Source organism: Lycorma delicatula, chromosome 5 (genome assembly GCF_047948215.1).
Source record: "Lycorma delicatula isolate Av1 chromosome 5, ASM4794821v1, whole genome shotgun sequence".
Taxonomy (NCBI): Eukaryota; Metazoa; Arthropoda; class Insecta; order Hemiptera; family Fulgoridae; genus Lycorma; species Lycorma delicatula.
The window spans coordinates 144135694-144159208 of NC_134459.1; the positions used below are offsets into that span (position 1 = coordinate 144135694).

The window sequence follows — 23515 nt, forward strand, 5'->3', positions numbered from 1 at the left end:
AAATCTCCTAAAGCTTGGAGTGAATTACATAAGTCACTACAAAAAAGGATATGACGGTATTTTGGGTTAACGATATTAAATGACTTATTGATAGCATACAGTTCAGCACTAAATATACCTGTAATATATATCAGGCAGACCAAACATGTAGATTCTGCTATAAAGAATAAATGTACATCCAATGATATCATTCTGTTTTGATACATCTATGTATACTACAGCAACTGAATTTATTTTAGAGAGAATATGGTGAAAACTTTGTTGAAAGACAAGTGGTGGTACTGTTTCTTGTTTACGGTAAGATCAAAAATAAAATTTATACAGCTGATTCTCCACAGAGGATATGAACAGGGATACACTAGAAAAATAGAAGGTATGTCAATGTTTTAAAGCTGTAGTAACCGCTGGGTATGTACACCCATAGGTGCAGTATAATTTGGATGGTCTTCATATCTTTTTTAAATATCTCTTTTAAATTAGGATTTACAAGAGCTGTGGTTAATGCTGGGTGATTCAGTTGCCCTTTAAGACGGGCAAAGTAAGATGCTAGAAGTTGGTCGCGTCTATCCAAAAGTGATGGTTCGCCGCATACAATAAGTATGCTAGTGACAGGGCTTGATCTAAAAGCACCTGTAGCAAGACAGAGAAAAGCATGAAAAATCTAAATCTTCAGCACAGTATTACATGCTGAAATGTAGGTGATACAACCATAATCTAAGCAGGAACAAACTAAGGAAAAATAAGATCGCAAAATATATGACCGATCGGCTCTCCAGTTGGTGTTGCTAAGGACTCACAGCATATCTAAAAGTTTGGAACATTTTGTTTTTAATTCTTTTATGTGTTTGACCCATGTAAGGTGGCTATCAAAAAATAAAACTAAGAACTTGACATCAGGGGTGATAGCAATTTGCTCTCTGTTAAGATAAACTTGTGGAATGGAAGGGTCCCACAGCCAAGAAAAGACTACACATTTTATTTTCTCAGGTGAAAAGGTAAGCTGGTAACCCTCAACCAAGTTTCAAGGCGAGATATAGTGTTTTGTAGTAGTCTGTCTGTTGTGGCTGAACGTAACATAATATATATAGCAAAACTATCAACAAATAAAGAACATGAAACAGGCGACTGTACACACATATAGTAATATTGTTGATGGCAATAGAAAATAAGGTGGCACTTAATACACTACCTTGAGGTACTCAATTCTCAAAGATGACGCTACCCGAGAGAGAATCTCCAACAAGGACACAATCTAAGAAACCCCCAATAAAAGCAAACATATCGCCCTTCACTCACATTCTTTGAGTGTTTAGAAAACCACATCACCAGGCCTCGTCATACACCTTTCTGATATTAAAGAAGATGGTGACGAGTAGGAAAGCGTTTTGAATAGCTGTTTCCAATGACACTAAATTGTCAATGGAAGAACGTCCTTGTCAGAAACCACACTGTTCTGGAGATAAAAGACCATGTAAATCTGCGGTTCACCAGTCTCTCCATTACTTTGCATAGGATGCTTGTCAAAGAGCTAGGGCGATAGTTTGAGGGGTTTGCTTTGTCTTTACCAGGTTTAAGTACTCTGCAGGTGGAGTTGAAGACCAGGGCTGGCAGACGAAGCATCGTGCATATTCGTGATGTGGAGATGGAAACATCTGAGTCCGAAGTCATGGTCGCCATTAAAGACAGAGTGGGAGAATCTGATCTGAACAAGCTTTTACCACTCACTGCAGGATCCGCACTATTGGTTGCCTCCATTTACAGGAGCTTTACTTAATGTCGCAGAGGCGAATGAGACATCTGGTTTAACGAGGTTTCGGGAGCTAAGTGTCTCTTTATATTTTCTTCGGGTGGCTGGCAAAGAAAGTTTTTACTTGGTACAGATTTTTAGGATTGCCTTCTCTTCTTTAAAATTTGGACAATCTTGAGGTCGAGCTGAATGTGTTCTCTGACAATTTGCACATTTTTCTTCCTCCTGACAGTCTGTCCTTGTGGCCTTCTTTTGGAGCACATATTGCAGTGTTGAGTCTTTTGATTTAATTAATTTTTTTTATTTTCAATTGGATCTTTGATTTCTTTTCTTTTATTTTTTAGAAGTTGTAGTATGGCCATACCTTTGACATTGGAAACACCGCCGTGGGTTAGGGATGAATAAGATCTTACTCTAACCAATAGGTATCCCACTATAATTTTCTCTGGTGGTGTGTGAAGAATGAAAGTTAAAATAAGAGAGGGAGTGGGTTCTTCCATCCCACTCTGACGTTTCATAATTCTCTTCACCTCTGTAACACCTTGGGGATGAAGTTCTTTGGTAATTTTGTTAACGTCCATCTCAAGAAGATCCTAGCAAAAAATTACTCCTCGGCTAATATTCAAGGTTTTATGGCATACTGCACTTATACTTTTTTTTGCTCATCACTGACAGTATCTATTAATATTGTCCGTCTCTCAGCTTTTCAATGTTCTTGGGAGAACTGCTTGAACCAGTTACTACCTTACTGATCAGGAAGGGAGAGACTTTATGAAAGGAGCCACCTTCCTGATTATTTCAGAGAACAATAAATCGAATATTTTTATATTTTAGGTCTGATGGTTTGCAATTCTCTTCAGTAGTGAAAGTTTGGTGGTTTTTACAGATGGACCACCAACCATCGTAGAATTTGTTTGAGAACTTGAAATTTTGGTTCCACAAATATTAGCAATATAACGGACCACTCCAGCTGAGCATGTGCGTACTGGAGCTAGAGCTAAATACAACTGGGTTTGCCCAAGTGCCCAGAGGACATCGTTTGAGACTCACTACATAGAGCCATTCTCCTGTCAGCACGATAGTTTCCACCTTGGGTTACGGTTGTACTTTGTAACGTGTCGCAACATCACCAAGTGTATGTGTAAGAAGAAATAGTATAGAATGTTGTAAATGTAGTTATGTAAGGGTATATGTTGTAAATTGTGTAGTGTTTTTGGTGTAGTGTATGTGTATAGTGTTCTGTAGCTCAGTGTGTAGTGGAAAAAAAAGGTGCAGAGGCTAGGCCCATGGGGACATCAACCCCCATAGTCTTAAAAAATAAAACTACCTTTCAGGGTGATCAAAGTATAATAGACAATATTACATTAACCAGTTTAAAATACTGCACAGAAGTTCATTTCTTTCAGTAATTACACGGTATCCGCAAACAACTTCTTTTAGGAAATCTGAACTTGTTTTTCCATCCACGTAATAGTATGGCACATAAAAGTATCCAACAGAACAGTTGACTCTCCCTCGAAAATTTAACATGCTGTCTCAACTTATTTTAGAGTTCATTCATTAGATTGCAAGACAATCATGCATTGATGGTTAGACATAATTACAAGAATTTGTTAAATATTATGTATATACAAACAGCAATTATTAGTAATCTTACGTGACTCACCTAACGATAGCAAGCATCATGCCTTCGATACTTGTAGATCCAAGTGATTCTGAAGGCTGTTCCATTTTCTTTTCAAGAACATTTTTCATTATGAAAATTATATGCTCTATAAACTGTGTATTAATATCTTGCACAATAACCTGGTAAATATGATTATTAAATTACTAAAAGCATAATAAATTAATTATACATTAACAAAAGGCTAAATTTTTATTCAACAAGTCTTACTAGACTTATACACAAATTATCACTGGGGAACAAAAAATAATTTCTTTGTCTCAGGAAGAAAAATATGTGATTCTAATAGTAAAATATGATATTGGTTTTTACCCATCACGCAAGGTTTCCAAGAGACATGTATTTATAATTTCAAACATTTTAATACTTTTTGCATTCATAACTACACAATATTTAAACATTTGACTCACCTAGAAAATAAATGATTTTCTGCTACATTTCACCTGTGGAGCATCCCTCTTGATGGTCCAACAATAATTGGCTAGCACATTAGAATACCATTTGCTTTGATACCTCTTTTTTATAGCTGAAATCTGCTGATGAAAGTGTACCCCATGCTCATTGCTCACCGTGCCAAGATTTTTCAGGAAGAAATCTAGGTGCAAGTGCACTTTTAAGGACATATTACAACCCAAATTTTTATAAGATCATTGAAAATATCACCATAATTTTCTGGCTTATGATTTCCCAAAAAACTCTGAGTGTAACATTTTTGAATGCTTGCCAAGCTGCTTTCTCCAGTGGATTCTGTAGTTCCTCAAACTTTTCATCATGCATTAGTGATCATATTTGTGGACCCACAAATATTCCTTTTTTAATTTTTGCATCACTAATTTTAGGAAACTTCTGTTTTAAGTACATGAAACCAGAAGTAATGTCCATGGCCTTGACGAAATTCTTCATTAATCAATCCTACGTTGATATGTAACGGAGGTAGATTCAAATTTCTAGGCTTACACAATGGGTCATGTTTCACATTTTTCTGTTCAGGAATGAGTGATTCTTATTTAGGCCATTCTTTTCTAATGAAATGGTATTTTCTGTCCCTACTACCCCATTCACAAAAAAAGAACAGTATTTTTTGTAACCAAGCTGCAAACCAAAAACAAGTGCAATTACCTTCAAATCATCATAAATATTATGCATACACCTCATATTGAAGCTTTACAAATATATATTTAAAGTTTTCATACGTTTCTTTCATACTAGCAGAGTGAGCCACAGGTACTGAGGGAATTTATTGCCATTATGCAAAAGCACATCTTTTAAACTAACTTTAGAGGAACCAGTGAACAAGCATCATTCTGTTGGGTTATGTTCATTATCAAGTGTCTCCACAAGAGAAGAAATGTCATTACAAAACATTTACCCATTTTCTTCAGAAAATAGTCTTTAAATTCAAAATGATGATTATGATAAGTACATATCTTTGTATTCTTTTGAAGAAGGTTCCATGCTTTTAGCTGGGAAGCAAACATTTCAGACTATTTTTGGATAACATTAAATCTCATATGAGATCATTAAGATTTTCTTGAGTCAGTAAATCAGGCTCAGATGAACTGCTTTGTTCAAAAGTTGTATTAGCAGAATCTGTTTCTTTTTCTTCCTTAATTCCATAAAACTCTGAGCTTTCTTTATGTAATATCACAATGTTCTGGAGGATTTAGTATGGGCAATTCTTCGCAGTGTGAAACTGGTCTCATTACAGATTGCAAGTTAGGGTGCACCACTGTATGTTTTGATTTTGACGTAATCCCTTTAATGTTTGTTAAGCAGAAATAACAGTCAGAACAGTGATCTTTGGGTTCCCTCCAAATCATAGGGATAGCAAATGGCATGTGGTATGTCATTTTTACATTCAGTGAGAGGCTTAGAACATGATAAACAACAGATATGTGGGGCCCAGCCCCTGTTTGTTCTCTGACTTTACACCCAAAATAAAGTTCATAATACTTTTTTAGTAATGGAGTAAGGTTTCGCCTTTGGGACTTGAGCATCACTTCACCACATACATAACAAAAACTGTTAGGATGATTTAAACACACTCTAGGCATTTTGTAAATAACGACTAATTAAAAGAAATAAAGTATAAAGTTGTAAATATGTAATACACAATAATTTAGACACACAAAGCACTCACAATGATGTGTTTACTAGTTCACTACTATCTCATAACTGGCACGTTCTGATAAATGTATACTACACTAGACATCTGAACCTGCACAACAGTAGCAACACTATCCTTTGAGTTAGCTCATTTGGTTCCATCATATTTACAATGCTCGAGGAGATTTTACTTAACAATCAACAAATGGAAAAAAAAGCATTTTAAAATATTTAAAAAAATTAACTACAAAAAGCTTTGGGTGATGGAGAAATTCCAAATACACATTTGAAAACAGGATAAAAAACTGCTTTAAGTACACCTGCTGGTACTCATTAGACAAAATGTTGACTACTGTTATTATCCAAGATAAATATTCTTAAGCAATATAAACAGTCCTCTATTTATATGTGCAACTACAGCCAATACAGTGAATTAGACTTACACCTAATAAGGAACAAGTTTTTAATTTATTTTTAATAATGTTTTTATTAATAAAATAGTAGTAATTTTTACAAACTCACACAGCCTAAAAAAATTTTTTTTATACAACACAAATTTACTATAATTTATTTATCAAATAAAACAAATTATAAATTTTAGATTGAATCAAAATATTAATTAAAATATTAAATAATGCGAATGAAAACCACTCAATAAATAGATCACTTATTAATTACAAGATGATATAACAGAATAAACATTCTAATTATGCAATTATAAGCAACTAAGAGTCTGAAGAAATGAATGTAACATTACCTGCCCTTGTGAGTCAAAGAACTTCTCTACTATAGCTTTAATTTGATCAAACAGTATCGGGTAAAGAGAAGGTGACATCTCATGACCAACTAGTTCCTTAACATGCTTTTGTATTGGATTTCCAAATTTTTCATTATTGCACACCAACAAATTTAGAAGTTCATCAACAAATCTGTCAAAGTAAATCAGGACATTAATATATATATATATATTAATGTAGTTATATTATATATATATTATGAAGTTATATTAATGTGGTTATATATATATATAAAACCTTCTTCATTTTTACCATTATAGTAGATAGATTAAACTTAGGAAAAAAAATCTTAACAGCAGAGTTATATAATCTTAAAAAATAAATACTAGCATCCTTTCTTAAGATTGCTAATATATATCCAACATTTTCTATCTACTGCAGCAAAATGATATCTCCCCCACCATTTAGTTAGACTGAGAAATTATCTTAATTGTATAAAAGTGTTTAAAATAATTGATTGTGATTCTAATAACATAATTTTCTATATAAATTAGGTGGATGAGACATGATGCAATTCTTAACTAAACTACTCAAGTTCCAAACTCAACATGGGAAGTGTTTTAGATCAATCAGCAAATAAAAATATCTCTTGACTGCAGAATGTTAAACAGAGAATTTATTAAAAAAAAACATTTTGTGACTATAAAAAAAAATTAATTTAATTTGTGATGTAAGTTGTGACCTAAATTAAAGTAGCTGAAAATTTTTATTATTAGAGATAAATTTTTACTACTTAGACCAGACAAATTAAATAACAGTAAAAAATAAGGTACATGAATTACATTAATTTTATATAGCAATAGAAAAAAAAAATTTTTAATTATATACATAAAGTTTCCAAAATGTTATTTTAAGGTGAACCATCTTTAAGATGACCATTAACAATAGTGGTATTGAACACTTACTGTAGAAAGTGATCAGTAGATTAAACTTGATACACTAGAATGGATATAAAGAGAGAGATATGTTGAATATTTCCCTTCTTTTAAAATAAATTTAATGATATAAATTCAATTGATGTACAGACTTAGAATGAATGCTTACCAGGTAAGATAAAAGACAGCACATAAAAGAAAAGCAACGAAGAAGAGCTTTGAGAAGTTAGGTGCCAAAACAGGCTACATAATCTACCCATGAAATGGAGAAAAAGAAGAAAAATAATTCTTGAAAAAAAATTTCATAACATATTTTTATCAAACATGAATTGACAGACTATTTTAAACAATACATTTCTTAATTCTGTTATTTTTTAATTTCAATTATTACCACCTAAGTAAACAAAAAATATCACAAATTACATTATAAAACAAAATTACACTGAACTTTAATGATGTACAACAATACTTACTGAGTAACAGGGCTGTATAGCACTTCTTGACCAGTGTTAGGAAGTACACTTGTTTTACGAGGATCTATATTTGAAAGTGGTGGCTTTGATGGAGATTTTCGCTGTAAGCAAACACCACCAAGTGCACAAAGGAAACCAGTCATGTTAGCCCATTCATTAATCTGATCCTGAAATAGCATTAATCAGAGAGAAAACTAAGCAATTATTAATACTAATGAAATAAATTAGATTTACATACTTGTTATGTAAATATATCAACTAAAGAAAACAATCACCCAAATAGATGGTGTAAATAAAATGAAGTAGTTACTTTTACTTAACTTTTTTCAATAAAGTACTAAGTTTAGAGTGAATAAAACGGCACGAATTTAATCAAGTAATCTGGAAATACAAATAACTTCTTGGGTGTGTCTGTGTGTGTTTGTATGCGTATGCGCATGTGCCTGCGTGCACTAATGCACATGTAAAGATGAGTAATTTTGAAAACCTAAGTTAAGTACTTCATTTTTTATTAGGCTGTAAAGGTGTCATCCTTGTGTTATATTTATTTATATGGTTATACATATACAAGTTTGTGAAGATGTATAAAGTACATTGATAAACAACTGCAAAGAATTATTGTAATTTTTATTATTGAAAATATCAATTTCTTGACAGGGGATGGTAGAAAATGATGAACAATGTGAGGGGGCTTTGATGCAAAGGAAAAAATGGAGTTGTTCCTTTATTTTGTTGACAATCTTGGAAGCCAGTATGGTACAGCTGAAGACATAGGAGTTCATCACTCCACTTTAACACTGGTTATGTAATGGATCATATCATTGAAAAATCAAACAAGTGAATCATTTTTCTAACACAGGAAGAGAGATAAATACAGCTAAGATTTTGTAGCAAATCCATTTTCAATATTAAGTGTAGTACAGGTATTAAACTGTACTTATACTGAAGTAAAAAAAGCCAGCTGTGTTTTCAGATGAGTAAGTAAACAATATGGGATAAGCTAATATAAAGAGTGGTAAGTGTGAAGCTAATGAAATATGTAATAGGATTAGTAATGAATGGTCAAAAAACGTCCATAATGCCAGCATTTGAAGATGTAATCTAATAACGTATATAATTTCAGATGGGGCAGCTTGTTTGCTAGGAGATTCGGGCTATGGAATTTCACCCTGTTGAAATCCTATTCAAAAATACTCATGAACAGTGAAGAAATAAATTTTAACTTAATACATGCAAATGAAAGAACAGAGAAATCCTTTGGGAAACTAAAATAATGATTCCATTGCCAATTGTATTTGAGCATCGTTAGAGAGAGTTTAAAAAGTTTTTCTTTCTTGTGATGTTCCGCGCAATGTTGCCTAATATTTTGGTGATTGGTTAGATAATGAAACCCTGAAACTGCTGTTGGGGAAGAGAAAGACTGTGTGGTCCAGTGAGTTAAAAACAATGCTAGTTATTTAATTACAATCAATTTTTTTTTTTTAACTAGTACTCTTTATGTTGTTTAGCAGATTTGTTAATTAAGCAGTGCTTACTGTCTTCCCAAGAATACGATAGTACTGCTCAGCAAGCTTAAGAAAAATTTGCGAATTTTTGGCAATTTTTCCTAAGCTTGCTTATTAACATTTAAAATACCAGGTTTCTGTAAAATAACTGGTTGTTTGCAAATAATCTTTACAAACAGATCCCTGTCAAATTTTCTTTCAATTTCACCCTCTTCTTTGCTCAATGATAAAATTTTAAGGAGTTTTACCTTAACATGAACTGTTCATGTGAAAATCTGCAACTGATAAATATGAATTCACAATAGGAGCTTGTCTGGTAAAAATATGTTGAGCAGAAAACAGCTAAAATAAGTTACTACTTAAGCTGAGTAACTACTATGCCTAGTAACTACTTTACTATTTTAGAATTGTAGATGTATAGAGCAGCTTGGCATCAAATGGTGCTTGACATAAGTAAAACCTTTTAAACTGATTTTTATGAATTACTTAATGCCTAGTTGTTACTTAAGTGAAGTTACTTCGTTTTGTTCACTTCACTTCACACTTAAATACATGAAAAACAGACATGAAATAAAAAAAAGTAAATCAGCAAGATTGTTACACTCTGTGCAAAATCAACTGCTAATAAGTCAGATTAATAGAGAAGTAAAAGTTGAATTAACAAAAAACAGAAAAAATAGAACAGAAAAATTAACAAAAATCTCTTTACGGTAAATGATATCAGTACAAATCTACATAAACTGTTACCTCTAGTTCATGATCTGAATTCTGATGAGAGGCTCTTCTTTTACCAACTGATCGATGAAAGGATTCTAATTGCCCTCCATCTTCAAGTTTTGCCTTCGGATATGATGTGAGTAGTTTTGTAAGTCCGTGCCAATTACGGCATGTTTCTTCCCAAGCCTAAGAAAATTTCAAAGTAATTAGAATTTATGGTAAGTAAAATCAATAATTATAATATCTTTTTCTGACAACAATGTAAACAGTGAGTAAGTAAATAAATTTTAATATGAACACAATGGAAATATAATACTAATCCAAATGGAGTAGTGAATCAACACAATGGAGTAGTACACCTCAATTGTGTCTATAGTAGTTGTATTCATACTAGTTCCATTATTGGCTACGAAAAAAAGAAACTAAATTCACATTATATGTTATGAAATAACATAATATGTTATTTCTTCACATTATGTTACTTAATACAAAATAATATGACTCTTACAAAGATTAATTTTAGAAAAATAATATCCATGAGTAAACACATTGTAAAAGATTTAATGTCAAATGAGTGATTAGTTAGTAACACAAAACATCCCCAGGACATGACAACACTGGTATATTAATTTATAATCTATGCAGATGGCATTAAGATTATGTTTTATATGCAAAATAACTTCAGGTTACACATAAAATACTCATCGCTGGCTTTTATTTATCTGTGAAAAATAAATCCATGCATGCACACCCAGAAGCATTTTTAATGTGAAGAATCCACTCTTCTGAGAGCAAAAGTGGAGCATATATAAAATATTACATCTACATATGTTACTGCATTGAGACAAGAAGTTTATAAACAACTATTACCTTTTCTACAATACCGCATGTGCGTTTCATTCAACCACAAGTACACTACCAACTGTAAAGTAATTTATTCTGAAGAACTGTCAATGAAGAAAATATTATAAATGATGGCATTCTCTCTTAATTTTTAACTAACTTAATTCAGTTCATAACAGAATAAAATTTATCATGGAATCTAAACTATAGTTAAATAATTTTAACTCATAAATCTGGATTTAACTTTCCCTGCAGATTTACAAAATAATGTCATCTTAACTACAATTTTAGTATTCAATTTACAATAATTAATATTTAACCTAAAGCAACAATTTCCTTATAAATACAGCTATAAAATATAGTAATTATACTAAGTATTATTAATAAGTAAATAAGGATGTTGCCAGTGAATAATTAATAAAATTATATTATCACATGAAGAAATACAAAGAATTTAGGTCATGCCCTAAAAAAATAAAGAAAAAAGTTCACATAAACAAAGATCCAGGAAGTTTTGTTTTCAAGTTATAGCTTGCAAAAACTTTCTCCTAATTTCTGCTCAAAAAGTAAAATGAGGCCACACTAAAATTCTTAAGAGTTTAAATTAAGCGATAAATTTGATAGATTCATATGGTCTTTGATCTAAAAATTAGTTATGTCATCAATTAACTAATAAAACTTTTATAATTACAAATAAATTATATAATCATATTTAAATATGTATCATATTTACTTGTATACAGTTACATAGAAACATACAAATGAAATGTTGAATTATGTAACAGGAAAATCTTTTATTTCTTTATAGTTTTTCATATATTTTCATGGTTTTAAAAAAAAAATGTTTTTTGAAAAAATAAAAAATTCTACTACAAATACAGAACTTCATGTGAAAAGATAAAAACTAGTATAGAAAAACTAACAGACAAACTACACAGGGCAGAAAAACTAGTAAGATAAAAACTTTACACAGCACATTAAAAATAAATCAACAATAATTAAACTTTGCGTGATAAATTTTGAAGTTTATGGCATGCAAAGTCTAAATAATTGGGGCAATTCCAGACATTTTCTTTCTTTTTCTTGTTCTGAATTTCTTTTGACAGAGTGTATCTTGCAGTAATTTTATTTCATGAGTGACTTTATTAGGATCGTCTACTTTGCCTTCAGATACATATTGCCATAATTCTCTTGAAGAATTGACATAACTTTTAAAAAAAATTTCATTTCACTTTAAAAAATAACAACATAGAGAATTTTATATATTAAATAGGAATAGGTGTAAATGTTACAATCAGAACTGCCACTGACATGGAACTAAAAAAGAACCTATGTAAAAGAATATCGTGGCTGTGCTATGCACAGATAAGAAGAATTGATCCTTCTCCATAATTGTTCATACAAATTCCATCAGAGTGCAGGGAATACTAAAGAAAATACCATTCTTTGTAATCTAAAAATCTATACCGGATATATATTGGGTGAAAAATTGCTTCAAATCCAGATGGCTGGATTTGAATGGGCATCTGACCATTTAATATGTTCAAATGTAGCAGACATGAGAAAGAAAGTGTTAATATTAGCTTTTTCTGTTAGAGGGATAACTCTGATGGTGACCTGGCACTGAAGATACTTTTATTTAACAAAATGATAAGGTAAGCGAGGTAAATATTGGTAAGGTAATGGTTTATTTTTCTAATATTTATTACATATTAAAAATCGCCTAGTTTGATGAAATGCTTATACATGAGTAACAAATTTAAAAAAGTAATTACCTTATCAAAAATAAATACAGTACTCACTGGACTAACTCCGTTAACACAATGTTCAATCTTCCTTAATAAAGCCATAATTCTTTTCTGTAATGCAGCACGACCTGTTAAAATCAAAATATTCATTTACAACAAACAATTTCAAAATTGAAATATATTTACAGAGAAAACATAGCAAAAAAAAATACTAAGTTATGAAATGAAAAACATTGTAAAATATAAGTTTTTCAGTAATAATGTATACTCACACATTATTAAAGACACAGAGAAAATATCACAAGAAATTTCTAAATAAACATTTTTTTAAATCTATGCATCAACATTAATTATTGGTGTAACTGCACATACCGATAACAAAAAAATTAAAAATAAGGGATTTTCTTACAGAAAAAGAGGATTTAATTACACACAAAGAAAATTTTTTAATCAATTACTTAATTAATTGTTCAATAAACGTGTTGAAACATAAGAAAACAAAAGCAAAAGGTGATAATGCTATTTATCGACATAGAAAAAACATACGATTTTGTTGACAGGCAAGAACCGAGAAGAATAGGTATAGAAAAAAAAAAGATGTTGATATTAAGAAAATATATGTGGGCTATAGAAACAAAGTAAAAACACCACATGGAAATACCTGTGAAATAGTTTGAGTTAAGAAACGGACTGAATCAGGTAAGTATCTTACCCTTAGCATTGCTTAATGTGGTTATGGAAGGAATGAACCACCAGGTGACAGAAATAGTGGAAGAGAGAAAAAAAAATTAATTTGCAGATGATGTATTATGGGGTGAAACTGCTGACGATGTACAGACCGAGTTAGGTGCAAGGTCTAGTAGCATGGAAAAATATGAACTTTAAATAAGTCAAGAGTGAAGTTTTTGGAAAAGACAGAGGAATATTGGAGGAAATATTAAATTGAATGATGAACCTTTGAGATTGATTAGAAGTTTTATTGACATGGGAAGTGATGTATATGAGGATGATAGGATCCATGATGAAATATTAGAGACTTCAAAAAAGGGGAAAATTTGTATTACACAATAAAATATATTGTATGGAATAAAAAAGCACCAGAAAAGCTAAGATCATGACGTATAAATTATACTACAACTCTACAGGACAGATGAAGTTACTCAGAGCAATGAAAGGAAAAACAGGAAGGGATAGGATAAAAAGTGTAGGTATAAGAGAAGAACCAAATATGGAAAGCACGGGGGGGGGGGGGGAACAAAGTTGAAAGAAGAAGGTTATGAAGGTCCAAGACATTTTAAAAGAACAGTGAGAAAAGTTGCCAAAGAAAATGGAGGGACTAGAGATTGATAGAAGACAGAAATGGAAGGAGGGAATTAGAGACAGTGTGGAGAAGAGGGGATATACAGATGGCAACAAATCAAGGAGAAGTGGAGGAAAGATCGAAGAAGATGGAGAGGCCTTATTAACACCCAGACATGGCATTAGCTGAACAGGACCAGGGAATAGATAGAATTTATTTTAAATGATATCATGATTAATAATTCTTGGTAAATTATGATTTATTTATAATTTACTATTTATAACAGTAACATACTCTTTATATTGTTTATTCCTTTCATTATTTTATTATTGTACTATGTTACTGGTGGTGTAAAGTATTTCATCTAATATTTATTTATCATTTTATACATTACTTAATCACATTATATTGGTTATGTAATGTAGCTAAGTAATCTTAATGCTTAACAACCATGCTAAACAAATATTCACTCAAGTTTAAATAAATAAAAACTGCACAACAATTCTACCTGTTTTAATGAAAATAGGCAACCTGACATGAAAGAAAATATCAAAATGGCATAGTCTCCTTCAAGACCAACTATTTCATGCCAGCTTACTTTTTTTACAGTCAAAACATTCAATTGACTCATCTCTGTATTACACTCATCAAAATACAGGGATTAATATCTCTGAATTAAGCTAATCAAAATACAGGAAAAACTGGCCCTACAAATGTTCGCCACAGAGAAAAACATTTAAAAAAATAAATCATTACTCTCACAAAATGTAACTCTAACTACTGTCTTTCAAATCTTAGATACTTTGTACTTGTTATAGTTATTAAAAGACAAAGTTCAACATAAAACAGTTCTTCATGACCTAAATAAATTGATATAAAATTTAAATTATGCACCTTTAACATGAAAAATTTATAAACCCATTCTAAGTAAAATCCATTTTAGTAATTACTTCACTTTATTAATTACTCATTACTGTAGTGATAACCTAGAAAGGGTTTGTGCCTGAAACCTCACCTAAAGACTAAAGGTCGGAAATAAAATGTCTATGAAAATCTGAATAAATGTCTATAAGAAAGCTCTTGAGATTCTGCTAAAATTCTAAAAACTGGTAAAAAATGCTCATATCGTACAAAACAATCTTTTACAAGGATAGATAATTAAAAATTGTAAATTTAATAAATAAGCTATATCTGTTCTTTATATTCTTTACTTTCTATTTTGCTATTTGTATATACAATAGTATTATATTATTCTAAGTATTATATTATTCAGTTAATAATAATCAGAATCATGTTTTTATTTCTTTTATAAATTACTACTGATATGTTATCCTAAGAATACTCTTCAAAATTCTAAAATTACATAAATATATTGGGAGTATCACTGAAAGATGAAATATATTTTTATTTGAGGTGTTAACGTCAAAAAAGAATCATCTGCCAAATAAAGTACTAAATAAGTATCTTTTAAAGAGAAAAGATAACTCATACGAAACCATCATATAATGGTGACAGGATACATCATTTTGAGTTTTCTATTTTTGATTGCACTATTTGTTCTCACTAAAAAAAAAAAAAATTGCATAAGAAAATTACCAAATCGAGAAAAAAAAAATTTTAAATATTCAGTTTATCATTTCAAATATTTTTTATTCGCAATAGTGCATGCTACATCTTAATCTTTTAAAATTCATGTTAAGATAAAAAATATCTAGATTGGCTTATATTTTGCCAAACATGGTGTTAATATGCTAATTACAAAAAAAATCCACAGCAATTTTCTACGAAAAATATAAAAGGACTAATTATACAGTAGTACAGCATAAAGATAATTACCATAAAAACCTATTGCCTAAAAGCAATTTAATTTATCTTTTTAACAATAAAAATCCAAATCGCTATATACAATCATTTTACTTAACTCACCACTATTTGGATCCGGTAAACATACTCTTGATTCCCCGCTGGCTGTAAGCAGAGGAGAATACTCTCTAATTTGTAACAATCTCTACTATAATGATTACTTCAAACTTGGTATATAAACTTAAATAACATTATATTAAATTTAATTAAGGAATCTATTAAATATAATTAAAGTTTGCATTTTATTTATTATATTTATTTATTCATTAGTGTAGTAAAATCAGCACTACAAGTCAGACTGATTTTTTCTTTTTATAAATATAAGGAAAAAAGGTTTACAATCTCATTTTCTAATTAAACGACATCAAAGAAAGCATATTTTTATAATTAGACAATCAGTTACTTACTTTTCGGTTTTCTCTTCCACATTCATATCAACAATAAAAATTGAGGGTGGTAATATATTATATAGGCTTAATGTGGACATTTTGATAACAATGTTAACTTAAAACTTATTTTAGATAAACAGTAGGAGGTACAAGGGAACATAAGGACTTCAACCTCAAGCCTCCTTTTGCAACTGAGATGGGTAGTGAGTTCCCAATAAGCCCATTAGCAGAGTGCCACCCTATGAGGTTTCAAGATGGAGGCAGCTGTTCACTGATCATTCCCTTCTCAATTATTATAGATGGAAACATTGTAGTAAATAAACGTGTCATAATTCTTATCTGCATAAAAGGGATCACAGAAAAGATTAAAAAAAAGATAACATTAAGGTGTGGGCTGATTGTCCAAAACAAGCCAAAATTAATATATCATGGAAGCAGCTTAATAATGCAATTTAATAAACATTATGTATATATTAAGTAATCTACATGATCATATTACTTATTTAATACTTAATACTAATCTGTTATTTAACTGTTGCCCCCCCCCCCCTTTAAATTACTCCAAATGTGAACTGTTTATTAGTACAGTTTTTGTTACCACAAACCAGTTAAAACTGAAAGAAAAAGCTATGAATTATATGCACAATCACTACATAAAAATATGTACAATAAACTGGATTTCTCAAAAAATAGTTTATACCAGTGGTTCCCAAACTTTTCCAAGTTGCAGCACTCTTTTTCAATTAAAATTTTTCCATGGCGCCCTACCGTAAGTAAGACAGCAAGAGATAAAAATAAATATGTGTGTCTACATTATTTTTTCCTTTATTAACATTAAATTAATAATTATAAATGTCTTGGTCCAATTACTTATGAAACTTTTAAAATATTTTGCGGCACCCCTATGAAGAGGCTGCAGCTCCCTGGGGTGCCATAGCATACAGTTTGGGAATCACTGGTTTAAACATTATTATTAAAATTTTAGTATGTTTACCCCAGGAAAGATTCTAAACTCAATTTTTTTCTTTTTTTTTTAACAGTTTTAATTTTAAATATCCTGAAATATAATGTAATCTTTATGTACATATCTATGAAATATCTTACTTTTGACAAGATTCTAATTTGCTCATTTTTATGAATATACTTTTATTTCTGAACTTATTTTTAGCATGCAAACTTACAACAAAATTAAAAAGAAATAATTAAAATAAATAAGATTTTAAAATAGAATTTCTCAAAAAAATTTACACTATTTTCATACTACTTCAATAAAAATTGAATATATTTATTGCCTTTTGGGCTATACCTAATATTTCACATGCACAACACCTTAAGGAAATTTTCATACTTAGAAGGGCTCACAGTCTAAGCCTCATGTGTATAACACCCTTGTTGACTATAGTCCAGAATGTATAAAAAAAATATAAAATATATAATGCAAATAAAGAAATGATGAAAAATAATGCATAAATCGATAAAATATAGCATAGATTAAGAAAAACATTTTTCAATTTTTAAAATGTTGGTCAACAAGAATTCATATTCATCCACTGTTTTATTACAATTCCCCATTAAAATAAATTACAAAATCTCTGAACTGTTAGTTAAATAAAAATATACATATACTCACACATTCAGAATACTCAAAAGTTTCTGGGTTACACAAAATTACTTTTTTGTGATCTCAAGATAATAAGACACAATCAACGGATAGTGGACACTTATAAAACAATTACACTAGATCATTATCAGTTTCTGTCACCAAGTTACATTATATTGAAAATGTTTTGATTTAATTTTAAAAAATTCTCAAAAAAATCTTTTTGCATCTTTTCATTACCTACCGTAGATAACAAACTCTTGTGAACTCTTTGTTATTTTAAACAAAAATATGTTTTGAAATACAATTTGTTTTATCTAAATAACATCTACTACAAAAAAGTTAAATTTATTTCAATTTTTACTAGTTTAATTACTCTAATGTTTCAAAAATAATAATTTGTTGCTATATTATATGAAAAGTAACTTTAACAGATTGTCTGATGTCCTTTATGTTCCAGCTATATCAAATGATTAAGACTGAATATAACTTTAATTACATCATTATTTTGTTTTTAGAGAATAAAGTAAATTTTCTAAAAGTAAAAACTTTTCACGTTTTAATCTAAATTTCACTAACCTGTTGTCAAAACTGTAGAAGCCTGAGCTAATTCTTGATAAAGATGGTAATTAGGTAATAAAAATGTAACTGTAACTTCATCAGAACCAGACCTAATATCAGCTTCTTCACAGAGTAAAGCAAAACATGACATTGCTACCAAAACAGCCTCAATGTCTATACTCCACAGATACATAAAAAATACAACCTATAAAATGTAAATACAGAAACGATGAAAAATAATACATAAATCTATTAAACATAGCAAAGATCAAGAAAATCATTTTTCAAGCAAGCACAAAAAACAAAATTTGGGTGGAAATACATTGACTTGATTTGAACAATTCTTGACTTGACACATAGAAAATGTTCAGGATCATGCATTTGTTTATATTATAAGACAAAGAATGTATGCTTACAATCGTTATACATTTTCACTGGCTTTTGTGTGGGATAATATGAAAGTAATGCAAATGAATTACTATACTCATTATAATGAGAGGTTAGAGAACAAAAGGAAACAGTGGAAAGCATCTAACTTCCTAATAACACATCATACAAATGTAACCTTCTTAAATGTAACAAAATAACTCTTATTAGAATAAAAGAACCTAGAGACAATAACTGATTTGGAATTCATAAGAAATGACTAAAATACTGATAACACTAAACACAAAAATGTTAATTTGTCTGTAAATATTTGTACATGATTAACAGATATTATATATATTATGTATTATGTACATAATTTCTGAGCAAAAATTTACATTCACTTTTTCCCTAAATTTTATTAAAAGGGTAGTAATGATGTTTTTAGAAATTACATGGAGTATAAAAACAAAAATTCATTATTGATTAAGAATGATTTGTTTTACATTTTATTAAACAAATTTAAAAAATGTAATTATTTAAATGTAAAATTTTTAATAAAGTATGGTTTCTTACAAACTTGATGCAAATAGTAACTGTGACTAATCATTCTTTAGATACCTTAGCAATGTTTACCGGGCAGTGAATGGAATTGAAAGACCAACAAAATGTCAACTTAAACCAAACTTGACTTGTTACTTCCTGCGCAACTAAAAACAAATGTTTTGTGTCCATTAGAACATTTTTTCAATCTAACACCTGATTTTACATTAAATACGATCAAGTTGAAGATTAATATCTCAGAAACACATCATATTTTCATGAAGTACACATAGATTTAACCTAAGTTTTTACTTTGATGACTGCTCCTAAAAAACTTGCAGATTTTGAGGTGAGGTCCAGATGTGATGAGTTGTTCATAAATCTGAAAAAACCTTGTTTTAGAGCTCTGAGTTTAAAAAGCTTGTTTTAGCCAAAACTAAAAAACCACAACTTTTCAAAATTTCACATTTTTTTTGGCAATAGACATTTAAATGGACCCACCACATCTCCAATCATTAACTTGATAATTTTTAATTTTTTATAAATATATAAAATTTTTATGACTACAATTGATAAACTTATAAGATAGTATGTTAATTGCATTATGAATTCAGTAATATAAATTAATAATAATTAATTTATATTACTGAATAAGTGATGGTACTTTACAATAACATTTATTATAACATGGTGGGATGGGAGTCAACTATAACAGATTCTATTCCGTTATATCAGTTATCTACCTAAAAATATTATGGTAAAATTGAACCATCCTATAACATGAAATAATATATAAAATTATAATAAAAAATCTATTGGTGATACTACAATCTACAGCACTAAATTTATACCAGCGTATCTCAGGTCTTTATATGTTGTAGAATAATATCTACACAGTTAATAAAATATTAAAATCTATTCAGAACAATTTTTTCAGAATATGGTGAGCTTTTAACACTACTTTTTTCATGAGTAATGCATGCCGATGAATGGTTAATAATTAATCCAGTAGCACAAACTTACTGGATAAGGATTTTAAAATTCCCATGCATATTAACTTATGAAAAGAAAAAGAAATTTAAATTTCATAACAGTTCTCCCAGCTTTCCTTTTCAATTGTCAAATGTAAGATTTAAAAAGAGAACCATATGCCCAGTTGTTACAACCTGATCTGGCAAGATCAATATAGATCTTACCAGATAGGCACTGTCTTGGAGACAAATTAAGTGAAACAAATTAAGGAATACATTCTATCCCAAGGGAAGCAAAAAAAAGAGAGCTTAAAAAGATTAAAAGGATATAGAATAAATAAGGATCAGTGGACAAAAAAATTGACACAGAGATCTAGAGTGATAATCTAAGATGTTAAAGTTGAGATTATGAGGCTGGAACACATTTTTAAGTCTACTTTTTCCCAGGAGGAGAAAGATGAGGAAAATATATTGTTATATGAGAAAAACAAAATCTTACAAACCATACAAAAATTTAATGAAATAATATTCTAATGGTAAATAAAATGAAATACTATAACAGAAAAAAGGTTTTAGATTTTTTTAAATATCTATGTACTAAAATTTACATAGGTATTCATACTTTAAACAATAAATACAGTACAATCTCGTAATAATGTGGTTTGCTATATCTAAGTTCATCATAGTATAACAAAAGAAAACAAAAAACAAAGAACATGCATTATTATTATGACATCAAGATTGTAGTGCCGAACACAAAATTTAAGATTAAACATTTCTTAACATGAATGTGGTTGTGATACATGATCACTCAGAGCTATCATGTTACAAAAGCTTATCACTTGTATAATTTTACAGTAAATTTTCATGCACAATGTACATCAGGAATATATAACTTTTTTTTTTTTTTTTTATTTATTTCTAACCATACAATCTGTCCTGTATTTTTGTATACTCCTGCATTTTAGTTAATTATCATACTTTGTACTCTTAATGTTTTTTTCTCTTAATGTTTATTTATAAAATAAATAAATATGGGGTTGTTTACGAGTTATTTTATTTCATAATTTCGATAAACTAAAATGAATAATTTGTGGGTAGACTGAGATAAAGTAAAAATACAATTTACATATAAACTGAATCGCGAACATTTAAACTAGAAAGAAAGATCATGTTGCGTTAATATACCCAATGTACAAATACATCTTTATAAATTAAAAAATATTTATCTTTCAATAAAAAAAGGTGAATTCATTGGTACGAGGTATATCCAGAAAGTTAGTACTGTCTCTTTACCACTGCCACAGCACTGCGATCTCAGCTCTGAATATGCAAGCCACATTCTCCCATTTGTTGGTTTTCAAAATACACCTACAGTGATGTTTGTTTACAGTTGATTAAACTCTCTCATTCATTGGTTTTACAATAAAGACCACAACTAGTATAGCAATATTTGTTTACAATTGATTAATACTAATTTAAAATGTTCAAGTCAATTGAGAATCCCACAGATTGTGAAATTTGGGCATTTATCCAATTTGTAAATGCAAAAAATGTCTAACCAGCTAATATTTATCCGCAAATTAGTGGCATTTTCAGGTGAAAAAGTTATGAGTGACAGAATGGTTAGAAAGTGGGTGCAGCAGTTCAATGAGGGACACAGTAATGTGCATGATGAGCAAAGGAGTGAGGTACCCTTATGTCGTCAATAACAATATGGTAACATGAATGGATAAAAAAATTAAAGAAATCAATGGTTTACAATTTCTTCATTATGCATTAAGTTCCCTGAAATTTCATGGACAGTTTTACATGAAATTGTAACACAAAACCTAGGCTATCACAAAGTCTGCTCTTGTTGGGTGGTAAAAATGTTAATGGAGATTCACAAAACCAAGCAATTACACTGCTCAATCTTTTCTTATAAAGACTTTTCCTTCAGTTTTCTTTCTTAAAAATGAAGGTCACAATCTTTTGGGCCAAATAATTATCGGTCACGAGACTCAGGTCTCTCGCATCAAAAAAATGAGAAGTTCAAAACCACCATTTCAACACGAAAAATCATGTGCACCATCTTCTGAAATAAGAAAGAAATTTTGTTGACTGACTTCTTGCCAAGTGGTGAGACTACAAATGTATCATTACTTTATTGTGATACTATCAAAAACTACAACATGCAATCCAAAACAAAAGGAGAGGCATGGTCAGTTGTAATTTTTTGTTCCTTTATGACAAAGCTCATCTGCATGTTGCCGGTGAAAGTCTCATTTGACAATTTAGCTCGGATCAATTTTTTAAGCATCCACCTCACAGTTCTAACTAGCGTCGAGTGACTACCACTTGTTTCTCCATCTCAAGTAATCCCTTACTAGCCAGCAGTAAGATGATGATGAAAATGCCGATATGAAAAATACAGTACAATAGTGGTTATCATAACTGATGGCACCTATCATTGAGGAAGTAATGAAAAAATTGATTGCAAGATTTCGTTAAAAATGATTTACCTTAATAATGGTAAAAATTATATATAGAAGTAATTTAAGATATGCTCTTTCATGTAGTAATAGAATTATTCTGTAGAAAGTTATGCATATTTTTTATAACATAAGGTACTTACTGGATATACCTCATACAATACTCACACTGGATATTTTGTGATGCGCTCTCACAATATAGATTAGGCTTAATTCTCTGTGTACCGCATTATAACGAGGTAGTACTGTATGGCATTTTCATTATATTTATTATCCTGATATACTTACATCAAGTTTGATATGGGCCTGTTTACAAATTGGTATGTGACTGCCAACATTAGCATAGTCTTTATGTCTAGAAAGAAACTCATTACGACAGATTAGTATCTCTCTAAGCCATTTCAAAATATCAGTATAATTGACTATTTGATGCTGAATCAATTTCTGTGAGATCGAAAAAAGTACCTGAGAACTAAACAAAAATATAAAAACTGAAACAATAGTAAAAAAAAAAAAATATTTCAATTTTATTTTATCAATTAAAATTTATTAGTGAAATTAAGTCAACCTAACCTACTGTTAACCATCAGGTGTATTACTGCCTATTTTCAAGAAATACTGTTATGTACTGCAGAAGAAACATTGAAAATTTCTATTTACAAAAAAAATTTTTAAATTGTTTTTAGAAACATAAAAATGTTTTTTTTTTTTTTTTATCTATTCAAAAAGGTGTGATCATTTCCATAAAATAATAATAAATATTTTGATATTATTAAAAAATCTGAAAATATCAAAAAATTTTCGCCATTTATATTTTAAAACTTAAAAAAAAAATATATTTTTTTTTCAAATCTCTGCAGGCAAAATACACTCTTTGTCCAGCGTTTGATGGTTTTTTGCTCAGAATTCTTTCAGATAAAACCAATTGATGTGAAATTTGGACAGTATAATAG

At 29.8% G+C, this 23515-nt stretch overlaps 1 protein-coding gene across 1 annotated transcript in view; it reads right to left on the reverse strand.

The window, feature by feature from the left end:
• Positions 1-23515, reverse strand: part of Nf1 (neurofibromin 1) — a 162794-nt gene that overhangs the window by 102289 nt on the left and 36990 nt on the right. The window contains exons 13-20 of the mRNA XM_075367248.1: positions 22851-23034; positions 18227-18413; positions 15722-15763; positions 12550-12623; positions 9935-10090; positions 7683-7849; positions 6295-6466; positions 3414-3553 (exon numbers count right to left, since the gene is read on the reverse strand). Coding sequence (XP_075223363.1) covers positions 3414-3553; positions 6295-6466; positions 7683-7849; positions 9935-10090; positions 12550-12623; positions 15722-15763; positions 18227-18413; positions 22851-23034 — 1122 coding nt within the window. The remainder of the gene's footprint in view (positions 1-3413; positions 3554-6294; positions 6467-7682; positions 7850-9934; positions 10091-12549; positions 12624-15721; positions 15764-18226; positions 18414-22850; positions 23035-23515) is intronic.